This window comes from Pelophylax lessonae, assembly GCF_965119305.1.
Source record: "Pelophylax lessonae genome assembly, chromosome: 1".
In the NCBI taxonomy this organism is placed as follows: Eukaryota; Metazoa; Chordata; class Amphibia; order Anura; family Ranidae; genus Pelophylax; species Pelophylax lessonae.
In genome coordinates, this window is record NC_138768.1 from 751,267,460 (window position 1) to 751,289,775 (window position 22,316).

The 22,316-nt window shown below is 46.2% G+C and overlaps 1 protein-coding gene across 4 annotated transcripts in view; it reads left to right on the forward strand.

Moving 5' to 3' along the window:
- The window catches only part of ATP8A1 (ATPase phospholipid transporting 8A1), a 473,872-nt gene that overhangs the window by 157,310 nt on the left and 294,246 nt on the right, over window positions 1-22,316 (forward strand). For 3 of the 4 annotated variants that reach the window (XM_082272128.1, XM_082272127.1, XM_082272129.1), the window contains exon 5: window positions 268-366. In XM_082272128.1, coding sequence (XP_082128254.1) covers window positions 268-366 — 99 coding nt within the window. Of the gene's footprint in view, window positions 1-267; window positions 367-22,316 lie in introns of those variants that run through there. The other variant, XM_082272130.1, reaches the window with a different exon arrangement.

Here is a 22,316-nt window from a genome sequence, read left to right on the forward strand (position 1 = left end):
AGACTTCATAAAGTAAAAAAAAAAAAATTGAATGGTGTAATGAGCTGTAACAATGCATTACACTGCCCCTGCACAACCTCCTCCAGCATGCAGGCATTTTGCAGGCTGGTGTGATGTCTAAATTGTTTGAAATAACTCTACAACACTTTGAACTTTCCTTCAAATGCAATTTGATTTGTGACAAATTTGTTTGTCTATTTTTATTTTGTGCATGTGTGTATTTTTCTCCAATTTTACTTAAACCTGTGTTTTTTTTTTTTTTTCCAGCAAATTCCAGATGTGTCACCGACTGGTCGCTACACAACCCTGGTTCCACTGCTCTTTATTTTAGCCGTAGCTGCAGTAAAGGAAATCATAGAAGATGTTGTAAGTATGCTATTGACAGTTAAATATCCCTCATTTCCTTGATCACTTTTGCTTTTATGGATTCATTTCCATGCCTTCCCCACAGTAAATGTTTTAGGTTTTAAAAGGACTTTTCTGTGAAAGCTTTGTTAAAAAGAAGAAAAAAGAAAGCAGACTACAAAGAACCAGTATTGCCCTCGGGTTCCCTGCAGCTGATCTTTTCCTCATTTTACCATGCTTACTTTTGCACTGTCCATGGAGAGGCAGTTATCTTGGTGGAGAGGTAGGGCTTTACTTCATGTCAGAGCTGCCACCCTGATGACTGGTGGAGGAATATTCAGGAAGCATGAGAAGAGTTGAATGAAGGGCAGGGCGGTTTTAAATGAAGTATAAGCAGGAAAAGCCTTGTACTATAGGTCCTCATGTACTGCTTTCTCTCCAGCAAGGAGAACAGTCAGCAGCACTGTAGTGAGATTAGCAGCCACAAAAAGCAGTGCCTTAGATACTCACTGCAGATTTACAGCTAGGAAGCTCAAGGCAGAAGATGTAGACTGCTATTTTCAGAAGGAATTCAAGAAAGAAGGAACATTTTTCAGGCTTCTGTAAAGGAACAAATAACCTTTCTTCCCTATATGATGGCCAATCTTCACGATTTGGCTTTAGACCAACTTTAATAGCAGCTTGGTGTATTGTTTTCACAGTGGGGTCTAATGCTGCCTGTAAATGGCTCAATGAAAGTAAGCAGTACTCTTAATTTTAAGCATTTCTTTGCTATCATGTCAGATGTGCTTGAGTGATAATTGGTCCCTCGGGTAACCCAGGCATTATCAGAGAGGAACTGAACCCTGGAAGCTGTGTCCAAATAAAGGCAGGTGGAGTGCAAAGGACTAGTTCCCAGTATTGCCTATGGTCTCTCTGCAGCTGATCTTTCCTCAATACGGATTTGTGCGCCTTGTTCTGCACTGTCCGTCTGGGGGGAAGTTCTCTTTGGCAGAGACAGGCCTTTGCTGTCTTATGTCAGAGCCCTAATGCAGAGTTCCGCTCATTTTTGTGTTTATTAAAGAGGTTGTAAACCTCCGAATTTAAAAAAAAAAAAAAAAAAAAAAACACCTGAAAGACAAACACATAATGAGCTAGTATGCATCGCATACTAGCTCATTATGAATTACTTACCTTAAAACGAAGCCCCGAAGTGCCGACTGCTCACCTCTCTCATGGGCGACATGTTCTGTCGCCCCTCTTCCGGGTTTGCGTTATCTGGCCATCTGATTGGCTGGAGCCATGATTACGTCACTCCCGCGCAGGCGCCGACGGTCACGGCACGGGGCACTGAAGGAACGGCACCAGCGGCCGTCCTTCAAAGCGCATGCGCCAGTGATGTCACTGGCTGCATTTAAGGTAAATGTCTCCTAAAAAGTACATGTTTAGGAGATATTTACAGTACCTATAGATAAGCCTCATCATAGGCTTACCTATAGGTACAACTTGGAGAGGAGGGTTTACTTCCTCTTTAAAAATCTGCAGCTACATAAAGTGTAGCTGTTGACTTTTAAAAAACAGACACCACGATCCAGCTGTGTGGCTGTCCAAATCCTCAGTTCTCTTCCTATCCTCTCCTCTCCCTGGCACTGGCATTGTAAGTGTGGGCACCCAGCTGTGACAGCTTGCGGCTTCACAGCTGAGTGCGCACTGCGCATGCCCGAGTCATGCTGCGCCTCCTTAATGGTCGGGCAATCTTCTTGGGCCTGTGACATGTCCCAGAAGATTGCAGTGAGGGAGGGGGAGAGGAGAACATTCGCTTGAATCGCCTAGGAGGCCTGAGCGGAAGTGGGAGCGGGTATCTGTCAAAAATAAGTACCCCCCCCAAAAAAAAAAATGACATACCAAATGTGGCATAGGAGGGGAAAAGGAATCATTAAAGCAGAACTGCTTCTTTTGGGTGGAGCTCCACTTTAGGCTGGTAGAACAGTGAGCAACACAGTGGTGACCTCACCAAATCTCATAAGACTAGTGATCAGAGGATAGCAGTGCCATAGATCTAACACTGCATACATGCAGCTATAAGGCTGTAGCCACGGGTGTATCTAGGTAGCGTCCTATCAGAAAGTGCTATGTTTTTTGTCAGAAATTCCTTCTGAACAATTCGTGTTTTTTCAGGGTACCACTTAGGGATGTACAGTGGATATGAGAAGTCTACACACCCCTGTTAAAATGTCAGGTTTCTGTGATGTAAAAAAATGAGACAAAGCTAAATAATTTCAGAACTTTTTCCGGGCATGCGGCACATGCGAGGTGACACGTCGGCGCCGGGCGGCGCCATTTTTAAAAAGACAGTGACTCGAGTATAAGCCGAGGGGGGCATTTTCAGCATGAAAGTATATACGGTAAATTATTTTAATGATGTAAAAAGGTTGAGAGAGGCTGGTTTAATGTACATCCTCTAATTTTTCAGTAAAATGTTCATGATACCAGAATGGTCTTTGCTTCTTTACTTGAAGATATGAAAACTGACAATAATTCAGATGTAGTTGTGTTTTTGAAATCGGCCATAAATTTCAAAGGGCTGCCCTACGCACAACAAATGTGCAAAAGAAGTTCCTGACCCTTTTTATAAACCTCATTCACCAAAATGCATGGTTTTATGTTACCACAGTAACAAAGACGCATGCATTAGCAAGATGGCATGGAGATGCCAATTATTGATGTGACCGCCCCATTTCTGCTAACGGGCGGCATGTTTGTGTGTTGAGGGAAGGCGCACATTTTTGCATGCATTCCCGCAGTACATAGCCTAACTGTTCATCAAGTATGCATTGCCTTTACTTCCTGCCCAGCTGGCACTAAGATAGCAAAATGCTGATATTTCCTGCTGATAAAAAAAGCTACAGGAAGTGGAAAGGGGCATTCATTGTCTGATGCCATCTGAATATTGAGTGTGAGAGTGCAGGACATCGCATTCTGTTTGCTCAGGTTATTGAAAATGAAAAGGATGAAAATGATTGGTCTGAGAATTAACTAACCTTTTTCTCCCCAAAGTTTTTATTATGTGTTGGACCACTTGTGAATCTTAGACACGGCAGTTTTAGTTAACTGTTGTTGGGGAAATCCTGTTTTCGGTCACCAGTGAAAACAAATCTTTTTTTCTTCTAAGTACATGTAATGTCGGTATCGTTTTGCATACATGTGGAAGACTGAGGTTACCTTTCCGACAGTGTGCTCAGTCAGCTGTAGGGCATGTTTGCACTGATAAGAGTAAATTGCCACTTGAGAACTCCATGTTTAAGTGTATAATGTACAGAGCGGGTGATTTTGTTTGTACATATATGCTCATATGTACACTGATCATCGCTGCAGTCTATTGCCTGTGGGCACTGGTCAAGTGAGAAAATACCAACAGGGCTGTTATATAGAAGTTGATTAGTTGAGGTTGCTGGGGTTATTTGAACTGGGGCTAATTGACCTCCCATCTGATGGGGCCAGCAAATGTCCAGTGCCACTCTGTTGAGCCAGTGGCATGACACCAATGATTCTTTTTTCGCTGCTAAATTATTTGTAAAGTCAGACGTAGATTGCATGAAGCTAAAAAAACTTCTGTGTGCAGCAGCCTCACTCAGCGCCCCTAATACTTACCTGAGCCCATCTTTATCCAGCGATGTTGCAGGAGAGAGACTAGGCTACCTGGCACTTTCCCTCCAGATTGTCTGAAACAGCAGAGTGGCACCATTGGCTGCCGCTGCTGTCAATCAGTCAGTGAGCCGATGAGAGAGAGGAGGTGGGACCAAACCACAGCTCTGTGTCTGAATATACATACACACCAGCGGCATGGCTAGGGTGCCCCCATAGCAAGCTGCTTGCTGTAGGGGCACTCGGCAGGGGGAGGGGCCAGGATATTCCAGCCAGGGACCCGAGAAGAGGAGGATCTTGGCTGCTCTGTGCAAAACCACTGCACAAAGCAGATAAGTATTACGTGTTTGTAATTTTTAAATGAAGAAAACTAAGACTTTAGTATCACTTTAAATCGGTAGTATACTGCTTTTTGTGATTAACTACAGGTAAGCCTATAATAAGGCTTACCTGTAGGTACAATTAATATCTCCTAAACCTGCACGGTTTAGGAGATATTTGCACTGCATGCAGCCGCTGACGCGAGCGGCGCATGCGCTCTGAAGGTCCGGCGGACCTTCAGAGTTCCTTTCCGGGAAGTTGCCGGAAAATCACGTCATCGCGGCTCCGGAGCCGCCGAACCCAGAAGAGACGCAGAAGGATCATGTCCGCTCCCACAGCGGTGTCCGGGGGTCCGTGTCGGGGCTTCGTTCTAAGGTAAGTGTTTCATAATGAGCCAGTATGCGATGCAACTAGCTCATTATACCTTTGTCTTGTAGGGTTTTTTTTTTTTTTTTTTTTTTAGGTATGCAACCGCTTTAAGGGTGACATTGTGTGTGACTGCCACTGCAGGGGGGGTCATTCTTCACACTGATCACCAATGGTAAGGGTCAATCCTCTCACTGTCCCCGATACATTTAGGGAAAGGGTTCCTTGAGACCTAAAAATTATTTCAAAGGTTCCTCTGATGTACAAATGTTGAGAGAGGCTGAGTACATTTTATAGTTTAATCTTTTTTTTTTTTTTTTTAACCGAGGTGGGTGCCTTGGCAAATTGCCTAAAATTTGCCCAGAAATCATATACAGGCCAGCAGGTGGATAAGGCCTGCCTTTTTAGTTACACAAAGCCACAGGTTTTCATTGTGCACCATTGCAACCTTCTAGCCACTGACATCCTTACCACCAATAACATAATCAGTTGATAAGGAGGATGTCAGTCACCTGCACATCATCCTTGTTTGCCCCCTCCCCTGATCCACTCCATCAGCACTGGGGTCACATTAGCTGAGTGATTGAGAGAAGCTGAGGAAGAAGAGAAACACTGGGATACTAGTCAGTACCACTGTGCAAAGGTGTGTTTGCTTTAGAGGAATAAATCACCTCTAATGTTGGATATCCTACATGTGTGGCTGTTGCTGCATTTTGTTAGATTATTGGAATAGTTTTTTTTACAAATTAGAATGGGGTGCCTTGAGACTGTCCATAATTTAAAAGGGTGCCTTGACTGAAAAAAGGTTGAGAAATACTCCTCTAATTTTTCAGCAAAGCATTCATGATGCCAGAACGGTCTTGTTTCTTCACTTGGAGATATGAAAACTCTGACTTTAAATCAGGTGTAGCTGTGTTCATGAAATCCGCCTCGCGGACGCGGAGTTTATTGAGCGTTCCTATAAACTGTGGAGGAATCTGTCTTAGCAGGAGAGAGATGCTGGTGGTATACGGCTCTGCTCCATAGCTGGCCCCTTGCACTGGCCAGATTGTGCTCACAAGTAACCAGATCCTCATAGCAAACGATGACATCATTGTGCTGCAGCTCTGCTTCTGATTCAGTGCCAACCTGCAGTGTGTCTCTAATACAACCATTGTTGTTTGGTGTATAGCTATGTTCTTATACAGCGCCTCTGAATTTCACACCGCTCAGGCAATGCTGGAAGCCTTCTGTAAACAATAGATTACATTGTAATAGATTACATTGTATGAAAAAAACTAAAGTCTTTTTCATAGACACATTTCTGTAGCTTTTTTTTTATTACAAACTTTTATTGATGTATTATTATACACGGATTATATGGAATAATAGTTATAACATGGCAGTCACATATAAGCATGACTCCGAAAGAAAATAAAGGTATACATTCCATAACTGAATAAAAAATCTTTGGCGTCATCATGCATGTTATTATATTCGTTTATAAACGTCCATGTTGAATGATCTTTTTCATGTATTTTAATCATGAAATACAGTATTAACCACTTACCGAACGCCCACTGCCTGTTTACATCGGTCCTTTGATGCTAAATACTGGGGTTTTGGCAGCAGATAGCTGCCATAACCCCGGTATTTTTAAAAACGGCGGCAATCGGCTTTCACATAAGGGTGGTCCCAGCGGTGGATTTGCCACGGGAACACCCTTACGGTGCGTCGGGATAGGTGCCCCCCCCCCCTTCCCTCCGTGTCCCGGCCAGTTTCCCCGCTTACCGAACCCACCGGCAGCGGGGGAAACGATCCGATCCCGGATCCTCTGAGACAGGAAGTAAAGTGGGGGCAAGATGGCCCTCACTCAACTCTATGGTCTAGGAGGATCATAGTCGAACGTCGTTGCCTAGCAACCGGTTTAAAGGCCCGATTTTTTTTTTTTTTTTTTTCTCCTTTTTTAGTGTAGTTGTGAGGTGTGAGGTCTTTTTGACCCCATATCTCACAATAAAGAGGACCTGTCATAGCTATTTATATTACAAGGGATGTTTTACAGTTTACAAAATAAATTAAAGCGCCCTGTCCCCGTTAGCTCGTGTGCAGAAGCAGGCGAACGCATACGGAAGTCCCGCCCACATATGTAAACGGTGTTCAAACCACACATATGAGGTATCGCCACGATTGGTTGAGTGAGAGCAATAATATGAGCCCTAGACCTCCTCTGTACCTCTAAGCTGGTAACCTGTAGAAATTTTTAAATTGTCGCCTATGGGGATTTTTAAGTACCAAGGTTTGTCACCATTCCGCGAGCATGCGCAGTTTTGAAACATGACATGTTGGGTATCTATTTACTCAGCGTAACATTATCTTTCACATTATGGAAACAAATTGGGCTAACTTTACTGTTTTCTTATTTTTTAATTAAAGAAAAGTGAATTTTTTCCAAATACGGTGTGATAAATTTTGCAACGATCTCCATTTTATTCTTTAGGGTCTCTGTAAAAAAACAAATATGTATGTATGTGTATATGTATATGTGTGTGTATATGTATGTATATGTATATGTATGTATATAATATATAATGTTTGGGGGTTCAAAGTAGTTTACAAGCTAAAATCATTTTTTTTTTTGCTCAAACACCGAGTGTCAAAAATAGGCCTGGTCTTAAAGTGGTTAAACAACATAAAGTGAAACAAAAAGGAGAAAGAGATAAGTAAAAATATTCTGTAAGATAGGGGAACAAAACTAGGGTACTATGTACTATAGTATAGGCATGTAATCTATGCATTCTGTGTACAGTATTTTATTAAATAAAGCACGGATCCTATTTAGGATCATAGAGTTTCTTTGTGTTTATTGTGTGATAAATGTTCTTTATAAGCTTGATCTCCAATTCTTGATACCATCTGTGATAATGGTACAACATTTCTGTAGTTTTTGCTGGGGTGTGGGGCTAGCTTTGTACTATGACAGTACCCTGTACCATAATTACATTTTATTTTCCTCAAATGTAATTCGATTTTAGTAAGCAAAATCGACATTTCGCAACATTATCACACCAGTTCAAAAATAGCATAGGAAGCAAAGCAAAACATTAGATGTTAATGGCAACGTGTACAAGCCACCAAAGGACTTTTTTAATTGCAGTAATGTGCAGCAATGCATGTTGCCTGCATTGCTGCACATTACTGCAATTAAAAAAGTGGATGGATGTGCATCGTAACGTAATGCCCTGCCAGAAATGCTGCACATACCTTTTTTTGGTGGCAGATGAGAAGCAACCTATTCAGATTAATGCACTGCCATAAATGATTGTAAAATGCTGTTTTTTTTTTTTTTTTAATTAAAATAAGAAACCTGTCATACTTATTTTCTCTGTGCATTGGTTTTGCTCAGAGCAGCCCGATCCTCCTTTTCTTGGGTCTCCTGCCAGCGCTCCTGGCTTAACTCAACCCAATACGAGTGCACTTATAGCTCATCACTGGATTGAGATTAGGTAAGTATATTGGTGGGGGAGCTGCATCTAAAAAGTTTTTACCTTAATGCATTAAAGGGGGAAACTTCTGCATTAGGAACTGCTTTAATGCCATGCATGCTTACATGCAACATAATGTGAATGGGCCCTCAGATGAAACCCATCACTTTGTCGACTTGTGTGTACTTTGTTAACATTTGTAACCTTATTTAACTTTTACTTTGGCTCAGTAAAATTATTTAATAAATATTACACATGATCGATTAGGGCAGGGATTGAGATGAATGGTTCTCTTTACTCTATAAGGTGCTTTAAATTATGTAAACACAATATCAGTTATTTAAATTTAAAAATACAATAATGTGCAAAATGCGTTGAACCATAACAGGCAATAAAATATCTTTTGTTAAAGTGTATGTAAACCCTAACAATGAACTTATCCTATTTTTTTCTGTTTTGGTCAGTTAAATTGACATAATAAATAGCTTAGGGGTACTAGACAGGGGTGCCCTCTCTCTTCCCTCCTATTTGCCCTTGAAATAGAACCCCTGGCGACTAACATTAGGACCAGCTCTCTGGTTGAGGGATTTAAATATGGTGCACTCCATGAAAAGATCATGTTGTATTTAGACAACATGCTGCTTTTGATGGGAAACCCAAGCCCCTCTTTGCAAGCTGTAATGGACATAGTCACTGCATTTGGCATTTATTCAGGCTTGCCTATAACTGGACCAAGTCAGCCCATTTTTTGATGGATGGAGCGCTTGACCCTGCTATCGTCTTTCTACCCAGTGCCTATAGTGGGGCAGTTCAGATATTTGGGAATCCTAGTCTTGGCTGAGATTGTGGACTATTGCTGTTTGAACATATTTCCCCTGCTGTTACGGATTAGGGATAAGGTGAAATTGTGGTCTAAACTACTGCGGCCAGTGGCGGATAGGGCTAATTTAGCAAAAAATTATCTTCATGCCCCTGCTGCTCTATTTCCTCCACAATGCACCTGTGGTTATACCCCTTAACATATTTTGAGTGGTAAATTCCATATTTCGCTCGCCGCTATGGGAATTGGGTCATGCTAGATTCAGGCTGGAGCAACTCCAGAGGTCTAAGGATACTTGGGGCCTAGCTTTCCAGAACCCCTGGCTGTACTATCTGGCAGCCCAGCTGCAGCAGCTGCTAAACGGCAGAATGAATGATGTATCGGCCGAGGGGGAAACACACACTGATTCCAATTTAGTTGTGGCGTTACACTCTGTAGAAGCTTAGACTCTCCGAGGCCCAGCTTTTCTTAAAGTCTAACAAAAATAATAAATAGCTATTAAAACTGTTAAAAGTTCAAACGGTTTTAAAGGCTGAAGGTTTTTACCTTCATGTATTGTATGCATGAAGGTAAAACACCCACAGCATGCAGCTCCCCATTATCGGGCTAGTCCACCACACAGGTTTTACATTTTCATGGGTGACGGGTACTCTTTAATGTTCATCTGTCTGTTCAGTCAGCTCAGTCAAGGGCTTTTTTTATCAAGAGATAAAAGAAGGAAGAACTATTCTTTCTACTCCTAGCAACCAAACTATTGTTCCCTTTTATGTTTCCAGTTCAGTGCAGGAGAATGAAAGGAAGATTTGGGTAGATAGACTATTTTGCTGTTTCATCCTTTTCATTAAAAGAGACTCTTTAATACACAAAATCCGTCCATATGACTGTTCATACATACAGCGCCAATGTAATTTCTGTGTCCGCAGATAGCTGCATGGCTTGCCCGAATAGATGTGCCCAGGTAGCTGCTCAATGAGACACAGGCCTGGGTTTTGCCTAAGCAGATGTGCCCAAGTAGCCGTAAAACTGGACACATGCCTTAGACACACCTGAACAGGTGTACCTAAATCGTTCCACAACTGGCTGCACCTTAGATTCGCTGGAACACATGTAGCCAGATAACTATACACACACTCTCGGTGCAAGGGTTGTGATTAGAGGAGCAGTTGCTGGGGTCAATTCCCTTTGTCTTTAGATTGCCATGAGCAGGGCCCCACTAACTGTCTTATCCCAAATTGTATTGTAACTGCACTGTCTTCCTTTATTTTGTAATAAATTGCTTGCTACACAAACTGTTGGTGCTACATAAATCCCCCCATCCGAACACTGGTAATCCTCAGCAGTGTTGCCTTGATTTCTTTCTCTCTGCGCTTGTGTTTGTTATAGTCAGACTCCTAGAGACTTTAGGGGTGGCCAATCTACTGCCTGCTTGTTTAATGTCCACCAGCAACACTATCGAGAACAGTGCAGGTATTACAGGAGATATAATTCCCCCCCCCCCCCTGCTCTAAGTAATCCCTCAGTGAGCTCGGCTTCCCCCCACTCCCTTTCCCCCCTGTCTGGACCTTAAGTCTGGTGGGAGTCCCAGGGCAGAGGATGCAGTGGAGACCCCTGGGGTCTCCCCCGCTATCTCCACTCTGTAAGGGTCCTTGGATAGTGTGTCCTGCCTTGTAGTCTGGAGGGGTCCCAGTGTAGGAGACCCTTGGGTGCATACCCCACTGTTTGCAGTGTGGGTACTGTGCAGGGGGGGTCCCGGTGCAGAGTGTGCAGCGGAGTCTCACCTAACGTGTCCTACCTTCAGGAGGGGATCCCCTTGCAGAAGGTGCAGAGTTGCAGAGGGCACAGGGAAGATCCTGGCAAATGCTGTAGCTGATGGGGGGCCATTTTCCCTTAGTCTGGCTGGTCTCTGGTTGGCGGCCATGTTTGTGTAGCCCAATGTCACAGGGGCCAATTTCCCTTAATCTGGCTGGTCTCCAGCCTGGCGGCCATGTTTGTGTAGCCCGATGTCACGGGGGCTTTTTTCTTAGTCCGGGAGGCGCTAGAGAAGACCTAAGCCTCGTGTAGATGCCAAAGCTCCTCCTCTTCAGTTTGTTCTTCCTGTGCCCGGGACATATGAACAGGGATGGCGTCCATGGTGCTGCTGGGTCTGAATTCTCAGAGCTCCTCTGATTGGTAGGGTGAGTCTTTGAGAGTCCCTGTTATCTCTCTCTGCTGATAGGTACCCTGAGTGTTTGGGGGACCCTTTAGTGGTGCAAAAAGATTGTTTTTCTACTGCAAGGTCTTCCTTTCCTTATGGAGCCTCAGGGTCACATCTCCCCCACTGACCCCCTCATGGAGGTGGTAGGTCCCTCAGAACCCCAGCTATTCGTGGTTGCACTGATAGCGGACCTACAGTCCTCAGTGTCCCGGGCGGAAGTGGTGAGTGGGCAAAGGAAGCGTCCTCCACCTTTCCCTGCTCAGTCTGTCTCATCTGATTCTGAGCCTGATGCCGCCGTGAACGCGGCCCATCCAGGGGGGGGGGGCTAGTGTCACACCCCTGATCCATCTGATAGGATGATTCCTCCATGGTCGCAGCAGTGAATTATAAAGTGCTGATAGACGCACTTATCACTGCAGTGCGTAAGATTTTAAAATTGGAGGATGCAGCTGATGTAGCCACGGACGTGGCTGTGTCGTTTGGTACGCATAAGTCACCTCGCACTCCAAAGGTGTTTCCGTATGTGCCTTATTTTGACAGGTTTTCCTGTAAGGAATGGGAACATCCAAAATTACCGTTTGTGGTCCCCAAACGTTTTGCTGTACGTTACCCTTTTGAGTAGTCCCCTTTTAAAAAAGTGGACTAGTCCTCCAGTGGTGGACCCTCCTGTTTCTAGGTTGAATAAAGCTACCATGTTCCCAGTAGAGGAATCCCCATCCTTTAAGGACCTGGCTGACAGGAAAGCAGAGGCTTAGCCCTGGTGTCTCAGACCCTAACTGAATGGGCCAAGCTTTTGTGCCAGGGCCTAGGAGGTGAGCAGGTCCCCGCTGCTTATGTTGATTTAGCGGACCAGTTGGTCCAATTGGCTACAGTTTGTGATGCAACTTTGAATACAGCTCCTGTGCTGTCCAAACTTTGTTTTCAGCTGTGGTGATTTAGGCGCGTGCTGTGGTTTAAGAATTGGTCCACAGACCAAGCCTCTCAGAAAGCTCTCATTGATCTGCCTTTTCAAGGTGATTGCCTGTTTGGGGCTACCCTGGATTACATAATTAAAGGTATCACGGGGGGGGGGGGGGAGAAAGGACCTTACTGCCATAGTCTAGGAAAGGGAAGGAGCCTTGTCGCAGACGGGGGCCCTCCTTCTCAGCACATAGAAAATTCTTTCATGCTTCTGGGACTGAGAATAAGGAAAATAGCTCTTTCAAATCTTTCCCGGGAGGTTCCAAGCATCCTTGGTCTGCTAAGCCTAGAGCTAGCTTCTCTGGACCCGCAGACAAAGACTTCTTCAGCATGAAGGTCTACCCGAACCCATTGATGGGGTGGGGCGACATCTTCGCTATTCGCTAGTTTCTGGCCTCATGGACCTCCTTCATGAGCATCAAGGGGATCCACAAAACTATTCTTTTGGGGGTACCCAGAAAGGGGGACAAAGCTCATCCCTTTCAGGATTTTTAGGTCCTAAGTCTCCTAGTGTGGATATAATCCCTGAAAAGGTTCAGGTGATGTCCAAACTACGTAAGGTGCCCCCTATCCCTGTCCAGGGAATTGATTTACCTAGGTCTGATTCTATTTCTGACCAGGGAGGTCCTTCCTCTGGACAAACTTCAGGCACCACAGGCTGCTGATTCACCGGCTTTTCCGATGAGGAATCAAGGACGAGGATCTTCCAATCAGTCTGGTGGCCATAAACGTCCCTTGGGGGTGTCCTCTCAGAGAAGACCAGTTGTCCCAAGGGCTGATCTACCATCCTGCTTTACAGTCGCTGGTTTTAATGGCTTAGCTATTGAAATCTGGGTACTGAGGGATAGAGGTTTGTCTGGATCAGTGATGTTTACTATGGTGAAGGCGAGGAAGTCCTCATCCAGCAAGATATACCATCGTACGTGGAAAGCATACATTTCTTGGTGTGATTCAATTGGTGCTCATCCTTTTTCTGTGGCTCGGATCTTAACTTTTCTTCAACAGGGCATTGATCAGAAGTTGGCCTTGAGTACCATCAAGGGCCAGGTGTCTGCCCTGGAAATCTTCTTTCAGTGACCCCTAGCCATGCACTCTTTTTGTTTGTACCTTCAATCCGGGGGTTCGACATTTGGCTCCAACTGAACGGTCTCTTTTGCCACCATGGGACTTAAATTTAATACTTTTGGTTCTCCAGAAACCTCCATTTGAGAAATTTTGGGAGATTATCTTGCCTGTTATCTCAGAAGGTGACGTTCTTGGTGGCTATTACCTCGGCCCACAGGATATCAGGATTGGTGGCATTATCCTGTCGCAGTCTCTATTTAGTGGGTCATAGGGATAAATTGGTTCTTCGTCCCTGTCCATCATTCCTGCCCAAATTTGTCTCTGACTTTCATTTGAATGAGGACATTGTGTTGCCTTCCTTGTGTCCCAAGCCAGCTCATCCCAAGGAATTAGGTTTGCATATATTGTATGTGGTTCGTGCAATTCGCGTGTATCTGGCAGCTACTGAGCCCTTTTGAGGGTCAGACTCGCATTTTGTGGTTACAGACGGACCAAGAAAAGGGCTGGCTACTTCGGCTGCCATCTCCAGATGGATCAGACAGACGGTGACTCAGACCTATTCCATTAAAGGTCAGGTTCAAATGTTCCCTGTCACGGCACCTTCTACTCGGGCTCTGACTGCTTCTTGTGACTTTTCGTCATCTGGCTTCAATATCGCAAGTTTGCAAGGCGGCCGCTTGGTCGTCGGTGCATACCTTAAAAAATATTATAAGGTAGATACTTTGGCATCTGCGGATGCTTCTTTTGGCCGCAAAGTTTTGCAGGCTGCGGTTTGAGGGGCTGTTCCCTCTTGAGGGGTGTTTTTCTTTAAGATTTTATTTTTCAGACTGGGCTCCTGTGACCCGATTAAGGCTCCTGTGTCCTGGTTAAGGGCTCTTATGTTTAGCCTTGGGTTATTTTCCCCACCCCTCATTTTCCTTTTGGCGCTGCTTTTAGACATCCTAGTAGTTATGATTTATGGAGCGCTGTGTCCGTCAATGAACGAAGGAGAAAATGTGATTTTGTACTTACCGTAAAATCCGTTTCTCTGATTTCATAGACGGACTCAGTACCCACCCCTCTATTTAGTTCTGATACTTCTAATACTGCTTGCCACTAAACTGATTTCCAAGAGCAGAGATGCGGGTTATATACCAAGCTAAGGAAGGCTCATGGGCATAGCCAGGTGTTTCTCTATCATTCATCGACAGACGCAGCTCTGCTTAATCATAGACCATAGGGTTATTCTCCTCCCACTAGGGATGGGCACTTGGCGGAAAAAAACCTGTCCATGCCTATAGGGGCTGTCCCGGACAGGCATAACCCCTTAGGCCCTGCTATACTCAGTTTGTTCTGCCTAGTGACAGGGATAGGACCTAGCTCCCTGCTGGGACTTCGGTCTTAGCTGTAACAGGGAAAGTTTGTGATTTATTTTTTTTTTTTATTTCTCTAGCTAGTTCCTGAGGACCAAGATCCAGAGGAACTACAAGCAACAGCCGGCTGTGGTTTTCACACTGGATAATATAGATCCTTAAGGTCTCCCAGCCTGGCCAGCAAGCGTGAGCAGTTTATAGTCCTGTACTAGGCCTCGCCACGGCAGAGCCCCGATGGATGGGGACGAGCCTGCGAGTGGATCATCTCGCCGGGACACAGACGACCTGGAATGCCCTGTCGCAGCCTCCCCTTGACTAATAGCACCCCCATCCCGGGTGGGAGGTGATCTGTTTCGGAATGGCACCCGCCTGGTACCGCGGTATGGTGAGTAACATGTCCCCCCACTACCCCTGGAGGTCGCGGGGTGGGTGCGAGCCCCTCCCTGGAATGGTTGGACCTTGCTCCCCCCCCCCTTGTGGGTTTTCACAGGGGGGGTGGGGCGGTAATATTGCGTCCGGTTTGCGGCACATATTTGCGGGAGATAGATCGTCTGAGGGGGTCCTTGAATGGGGACCCTTAGTTGCCTTTTGTTTTGGGGGGTCCTGGAGACCGCATGGCATGCCATTTTGCCGTGGTTCATGACCTCTGTGTTCCCATTAGTTCGTATGAGCAGCCATTTTCTAGAATTCCCCATTGAAAATATATAGCAGCCATTTTCTTGTGGTCTGGAGGCGGGACTGGCATGCAGCATGTTTTTTTCTATGCGTGGGGCAGAGTTGCTTCCTCTTCCTGTTTCTTCTGTGTTACTTTCATGTTACTTTAGTTTTGACACTAATCAGGACTGCACGTTTTATCTGGTTCTGGTAAAGTTTCTGGGGGTCCGCTGTAGGTTTCCGTCTCCTACTCTGCTATATTTAGACATTGCTCAGCTTTTTGGGGCCCGCAGTAATAACGGGGAGACCACGTTTTTCGCGGTCTTAGACAGTGCTCAAAAATGCTCAAAAAAGAAAAAAAAATGTCTTTGCAAATGGAGTCCCTGGATAAAATATCACCTGCAGACCCCCTGGAAATGACCCTCCGGCTCACAGTTGCAGCCAGAGATTGCGGTTTTACTGCAAAGCCTGAAGTCAAAAGTGCATTTGGTTTGTTCTGTTGCTGCTAGCTGTAAGCGTCCTCCCCTCCATCTGCAGGATCTTCGGATTCTGACACAGAAATGGCTGCCACAGACACAGACCACCCTGAGGGGTCGGTGTCTTCACATTCTTACGGTGAAGAGGACCTGTCTTCCGCTGTCGCACCAGAACGCGCCTGGGTGGAATATTTGATAGTTTCTGTGCGGGTTCTACAGCCTTAAAATGGCTGAAGAACCCACAGCGTCAGGTACGCGGGTGTCTTTTGGCTCCCACAAATATCGCAAATCAGTTAAAGTATTCCGTTGTCCTGACTTGTTTCACTCTATTGTGGATGAACAATGGTGATGCATTAAGCACATGCTGGTGCTGCCTAAGCGTTTTGCACGCAGTTATCCCTTTACGGAGGCGGTGGATACCAGGTGGGCTGTACCACCGAAGGAGGATTCCCCGGTGGCCAGGTTGAATAAAGCGACTCTGGTCCCGGGGGAAGAGTCGCCGACCTTTTCGGATCTCGTGGATAGACGGGTGGAATCTTTATCCTGCCATGTACATAATGGGTCACATGTTAAAAGCTAACTTTGTGAGCGTTTCCATAGCACAGACTGCTACTGAATGGGTGAAGTTGCTGAAGAGTATCTTGGAAACTACACAGCTTCCCCCTGCGGTTATGAAACTGTTAGACCAGTTGTTCCAAGCCCTGGTGTTCATGTGTGATACGTCCCTGGACTTGGCCTTATTGGTGACCAAGACGACAGCAGTGGGGGTTGCTAATAGACGCCTGATATGGCTGAAATGCTGATCAGCTGACCAGGCTTCTAAAAAAAGCTGTTGCTGATCTCCCTATTTCGGGGGAGAAGCTATTTGGAGCCTCTCTACATCAAGGAGATTTCTTGGCCTCCATAGATATCAAGGACTCATATCTACATATCCCTGTCTACGCTGGACACAAGCGATTTCTTCGCTTTGCGGTAGCGGAGCAGCATTATCAATTTGTGGGGTTACCCTTTGGTCTTGCTTCCGCTCCCAGGGTGTTTACTAAGGTTCTGGCTCTGGTGTTAGCATTGCTGTGCCGGAGGGGGATTGCGGTACTGGGATACCCCCAGGGTACCTGGACGGTGGAAGAGTCAAAACTTCAGATCAATGTTTCGGAACTCGGAGCGATCAAACTTGGTCTGAGTCATTGGACGACTCGCCTACACGATTGTCCGGTTCGGGTTGATTCAGACAACGCCACGGCTGTGGCTTACATCAATCACCAGGGGTGCACCAGGAGTGTCCTGGCAGCCAAGGAGGTGGCCGAGATTCTGACTTGGGCAGAAATATTTTTTCCAGCCCTCTCTGCGGTCCACATCAAATGTGTGGAAAACTGGTAGGCGGATTACCTGAGTAGTCAGGGGTTGGATCAAGGCGAGGCGAGTGGCCCCTACACCCGGAGGTGTTTCACCCACTGTGTGTTCAGTGGGGGACCCCCAAGGTCAATCTGTTTGCCTCCCATCTCAACAAGAAGGTACAGAGATTCGTAGCCAGGTATTCTAGATCCTCTGGCCGAGGCTACATACACTCTGGTGGCTCCTTGGGATCCGTATTGGCTGATTTATGCATTTACCCCATTAAAACTTCTGCCGCGTCTTCTGCGCAGTATAGAGGTGGAAACATTCCGGTCATTCTGGTGGCTCCAGACTGGCCTCGTCAGTCTTGGTACGCAGACCTCATAAGATTGGCCACCGGTACCCCTTGGAGGCTTCCTCTCAGGGAAGATCTGTTGTTTCAAGGTTCGATCTTCCATCCTGCTTACAGTCACTGGCTTTAACAACAAGGCAATTGAAAGTCAGATGTTGAGAGGTAGGGGTCTCTCTGAGTCTGTAATCCCCACTCTCTTGAAGGCTAGGAAGTCGACTTCTCGAAAGATCTATCATCGCGCGTGGAAATCGTACATTTCATGGTACGAATTGCTGAAAGTGCACCCTCGCTTGTTTATCGCCAGGGTTTTGGCTTTTCTACAGAAAGGGGTTGAACAGAGGTTGGCCTTGGGTACCATCAAAGGTCAAGTTTCGGCTTTGGCTATCTCTTTTCAATGCCCATTAGCCATGCACACCCTTATCTGGACGTTCATTCAAGGTGTGCGCCATTTGGCACCTCCGCGGCGATCCCCGTTACCGCCATGGGATCTCAATTTGGTGCTGTCTGTCCTTCAAAAGCCTTGCTCTGTCTCAGAAGGTTGCCTTATTGGTGGTGATCACTTCTGCCCGCAGAGTATCTGAATCGGCGGTGTTATCTTGCCGCTTACTTTATCTGGTGGTTCACAGAGATAAGGTGGTACTTCGACCTAGTCAGTCGTTCCTTCCTAAGGTGCTTTCTGATTTTCATTTAAATAAAGACATTGTACTACCTCCTTTTTTCCTAAACCTCAGCATCCTATGGAGTATGCCTTACATTCTTTGGATGTGGTCCAGGCTATCAGGGTTTACTTAGAGACCACTGAGTCCTTCAGAAAATCTGACACTTTTTGTCCTTACGGATGGACCTTGTAAGGGACTGGCTGCATCTGCTGCAACCATTTCCAGATGTATCAGACAGACGGTGGTACAGGCCTATTAACTGAAGGGTCAGATTCCTCCTTTTTCAGTGAAGGGGCATTCTACTACAGCGCTGTGTGCCTCCTGGACTTTTCGCCATCAGGTGTCGGTGCTACAAGTTTGCAAGTCGGCAACTTGGTCGTCTGTGCATACCTTTACTAAATTCTACAAGGTAGATGTGCTGGCATCAGCGGATGCTTCTTTTGGCCGCAAGGTTTCGCAGGCTGCAGTTTGAGAGAACCTCCTTTTTTTGGTTTCTCTTTGAGCGTACGTTGTTTCGGGAGAGCTCCTGTTTCTGGTTGAGCTCTGTTTTACCTGGTTGGCTACAATGGCCATTGGGGCATTCAGGTTTTTTTGTTCCCGTCTTGTTTCCACCCCTCAAGTTTTTCCTGCTTTGGGACATCCCTATGGTCCATGCTTAAGCAGAGCTGTGTTTGGCGAACGATCGAGAAAACTGGATTTTTGTAAGAACTTACCGAAAAAATCTTTTTCTCTGAAGTTCGACAGACGCAGCACTCGCCCCTCTACTTTTGAGTTATGGGGTCTTTTTCTGTCACTGCCTGTCTGCTATACTCAAATACTGTTTGAGTATAGCAGAGCCTGAGGGGTTATGTCTGGGACAGCACCTATAAGTTTTTTTTCCGCCTAGTGCCTATCCCTAGTGGGAGGAGCATAACTGTGGTCTATGATAAAGCAGAGCTGCATCTGTCGAACTTCAGAGAAAAGAATTTTACGGTAAGTTCTTACAAAAATCTATTTTCTCAGATCGCCTTTCAGGACAGCACCTGGAGAGAGCGCAGCTCCACCCAATCCACAGGAAACACTGCAAATAAAAACTCCTCCTCTTCCACCATGCCTCAGTCATTTGTGTTTCCTCCGCCATGGTGGAAGCATTGCAGGAGCTATGTGGAAGGGCTGCACTCTCTCCAGGGGGAGAGAAGGATTTGTTGCCCAGTTTTTGTTTGCTGTTTCAGCATGGAGACCATCCCAGCTCCCCTCCCTGGAGTGTCAAAGGGGGTATGCTCCGGAGCCTCTCACCTCGTTCGCTCAGGGGAGCTGAAACCCATCGGAGGATCCGGTCCGGGCGTCGGAGGTCCGCGCTTCGGCCGGTCGGCGGGCGGGGAGCCGCTTTTGGCATTCGAATCTCCCGCACTTTCGGACTCTGATCCCGGGGACGCGCGGCGTCACTTCCGGTGGACGGGACTTCCGGTGGGGGCGTGGCGGCGTTTGCTCCAACCGCAATACACGCAGGGGTCAGAGGCAGGTCACGAGGTCGGCGCTTCCGCTTCCGGTCCACAGAGGAGGACGCGGGAAGCGGTATTTAAATGGAGAGATCTGCCAGCAAGCTGCGCTTTTCAACAACATGGAGGAAAAGTCTGCAGCGACGGTGGAAGCAGGCACCGCCAGCGCCGGCCAAGCTCAGGTAGGAGAGGTGCAGTGGTGCCTCTTTTTTCTTTACTGTGTGAGCTTTTATTGTGGGGTTTCTTCCTTCCTCCTTTGGAGCCTGCCCTGTAGACTGAGTAACTGTTCCCAGTCTAACAGGATATATATGCATCTGGGAGTCTTTTCTTCTGATCCTTTTTGGTGTGGGTCACGATTTTCTCCCTTGCAAGAAATCACTAGGTGGTGGTTTTCTTTTATTTGTGGTTATTGGGCTTTCATGGTGGCTTTTTCTTTACTAGGTTAAAGCCACAGTGAAGACAAGAGCCCCAGCATCAAGGAAATGCCCTTCATGCAAGAATCCACTCAGAGATTCCTGGGTGAAGCCACTTTGTAAAGCATGTATTGCTGACCTTGTGAAGGAAGAGTCTAGTCAGCAGAATAATGAATTCATATCTTCATTTAAAGAACTCACAGACACCCTGTCCTCAGTTCGTTCCCTGTTATCCAGGACGCCACAAGTTCTTTCAGATTCCCAACAAACGGGTGGTACATCTTCCCAGCCGTCTACTTCTAAGTCTGCAGTGTCAAGTGATTCAGAAGATGAGGGGGAGAGTGCTCTCTGTTCCATCAGGGATTCAGAGGAGGAAGAGAAGGAAGAGGTGGCTAGTTCTTCCAGATACAAATTATCCTTGGAAGAGGTTGATGAGTTGCTGAAAGCGATTTACACCACGTTGGAAATCGCAGAAGAAAAGGTGCAAGTTTCACTTCATGACAGAATGTACCAGGGCCTTGAACAGACAAAGCGCAGGGTTTTTCCTGTTCATAAAGTCCTTACTGAATCTATTGAAAAAGAGTGGAAGGACCCAGAGAGGGCCCCTTTTTTCTCTAAATCCCTAAGAAGGAGATTTCCGTTTGAAGAAGATACGGCGCACCTATGGAACAAAAAGCCCAGAGTGGATGCTGCTTTTTCTCAGGTGTCTCGCCGCACGGATTTGGCGTTCGAAGACATGGGTGTTCTGAAAGACACCATGGATAAGAGGGCAGATTCTCTCCTTAAAAAGGCTTGGGACTCCTCTACGTCTAGCCTTAAGCCGGCCATGGCCTCCACGGTGGTAGCCAGAAATCTTGAGTGCTGGCTCGAACAACTTAAAGGGCATGTGGAGGCTGGAACAGCAAGGAAAGATCTCCTGGATTCATTTCCGCTGCTCCTAAAGGCAGTAAAATATATGGCCGATGCTTCTGCTGAGTCTATCAAAATGTCTGCCAGGTCAGCAGCCCTTGTCAACTCTGCCAGGAGGGCGGTCTGGTTGAAAACCTGGACAGGTGATTCAGCTTCTAAGGTGAAACTCTGTGGTTTACCTTTTGCCGGTGACTTGCTTTTCGGGCCTGAATTGGAAGCAATTCTTGACAGAACGGCGGATAAGAAGAAAGCCTTTCCATCAAAAAAGAAATCTCCTCCTAAGAAGAGATTTCGTTCTGTTCAACAAACCAACAGAGGTCGTGAACAAGATCAGAGATCAAGATGGACCTCCCATAAAGGCAAAGGGAAAGGTGGAGTCCTCTTTAGACCACCTGACCAGGCCAATAAAAGCAAGTGACAACAGTCTTCCAGTGGGAGGAAGGCTGTTATGGTTCCTCCCACGTTGGGAAGACGTATCCGCAAGCCCCTTTGTGAAGAATATAGTGGCTCAAGGATACAAACTGGAGTTTTCGGAGACACCTCCAAGCAGATTCCATGTTACTCCCCTTCCAAGGGATCCGGAAGAGGCTTCCTCAATGATGTCTCTTTTACAAGAGCTGATTCAACAGGAAGTAATTATCCAAGTCCCCGAGGGGCAACAAGGCCGTGGGTTTTATTCTCAGATCTTTCTAGTGAAAAAACCCTCAGGCAAGTACCGAATGATCCTAAATTTGAAAATCCTAAACAGATCAATTCGGTACAAGCACTTCAGGATGGACACCATTTATTCAGTGACCAAACTGTTGTCCCCAAACTGTTTCATGGCATCCTTGGATCTGAGGGACGCTTACCTGCACATCCCAATAAATCAGGAGTGCCAGAAATTCCTAAGGCTGGCGGTCAATCTCGGGGAATCGGTCTGGCATCTGCAGTTCAGGGCCCTCCCCTTTGGCCTCTCATCTTCTCCAAGGGTGTTTACCAAGGTAATGGCGGATGCCCTAGAGCCATTAAGGCTGAGGGGTATTTCAATTGTACCTTACCTGGACGATCTGCTAATTTTTGCAGAGTCCAAGAGCCAGGCGTTGGTACACCTTCAGGAGACTCAGGACCACCTAGAGAGTCTGGGGTGGCTCATGAATTTGGAGAAATCCAGTTTGATTCCATCTCAGCAGATAAAATTTCTGGGATACAAAATAGATTCGGTCCTCCAGAAGGTGTTTCTACCTCAAGAAAAGATCGAGAAGACTCAGAACGCAGTTGCTCGATTACAGACCAATCATCAGGTTACGGTCAGGTCGGCCATGGCAGCTTTGGGCTTACTCACAGCCGCTATCCCTGCAGTACAGTGGGCAAGACTGCATTCCCGTCTTCTCCAGAGAGACGTTCTGCAGAGTTGGTCATACCCTTAACATCTGGAGAAATCCATCAGAATCTCCACGAAAGCAAAGAGATCTCTGTGGTGGTGGAGGAATTCCAGAAATCTGGAAGAAGGTCTGCAATGGACTTTCCAGACGAACAAACGTCTGACGACGGAT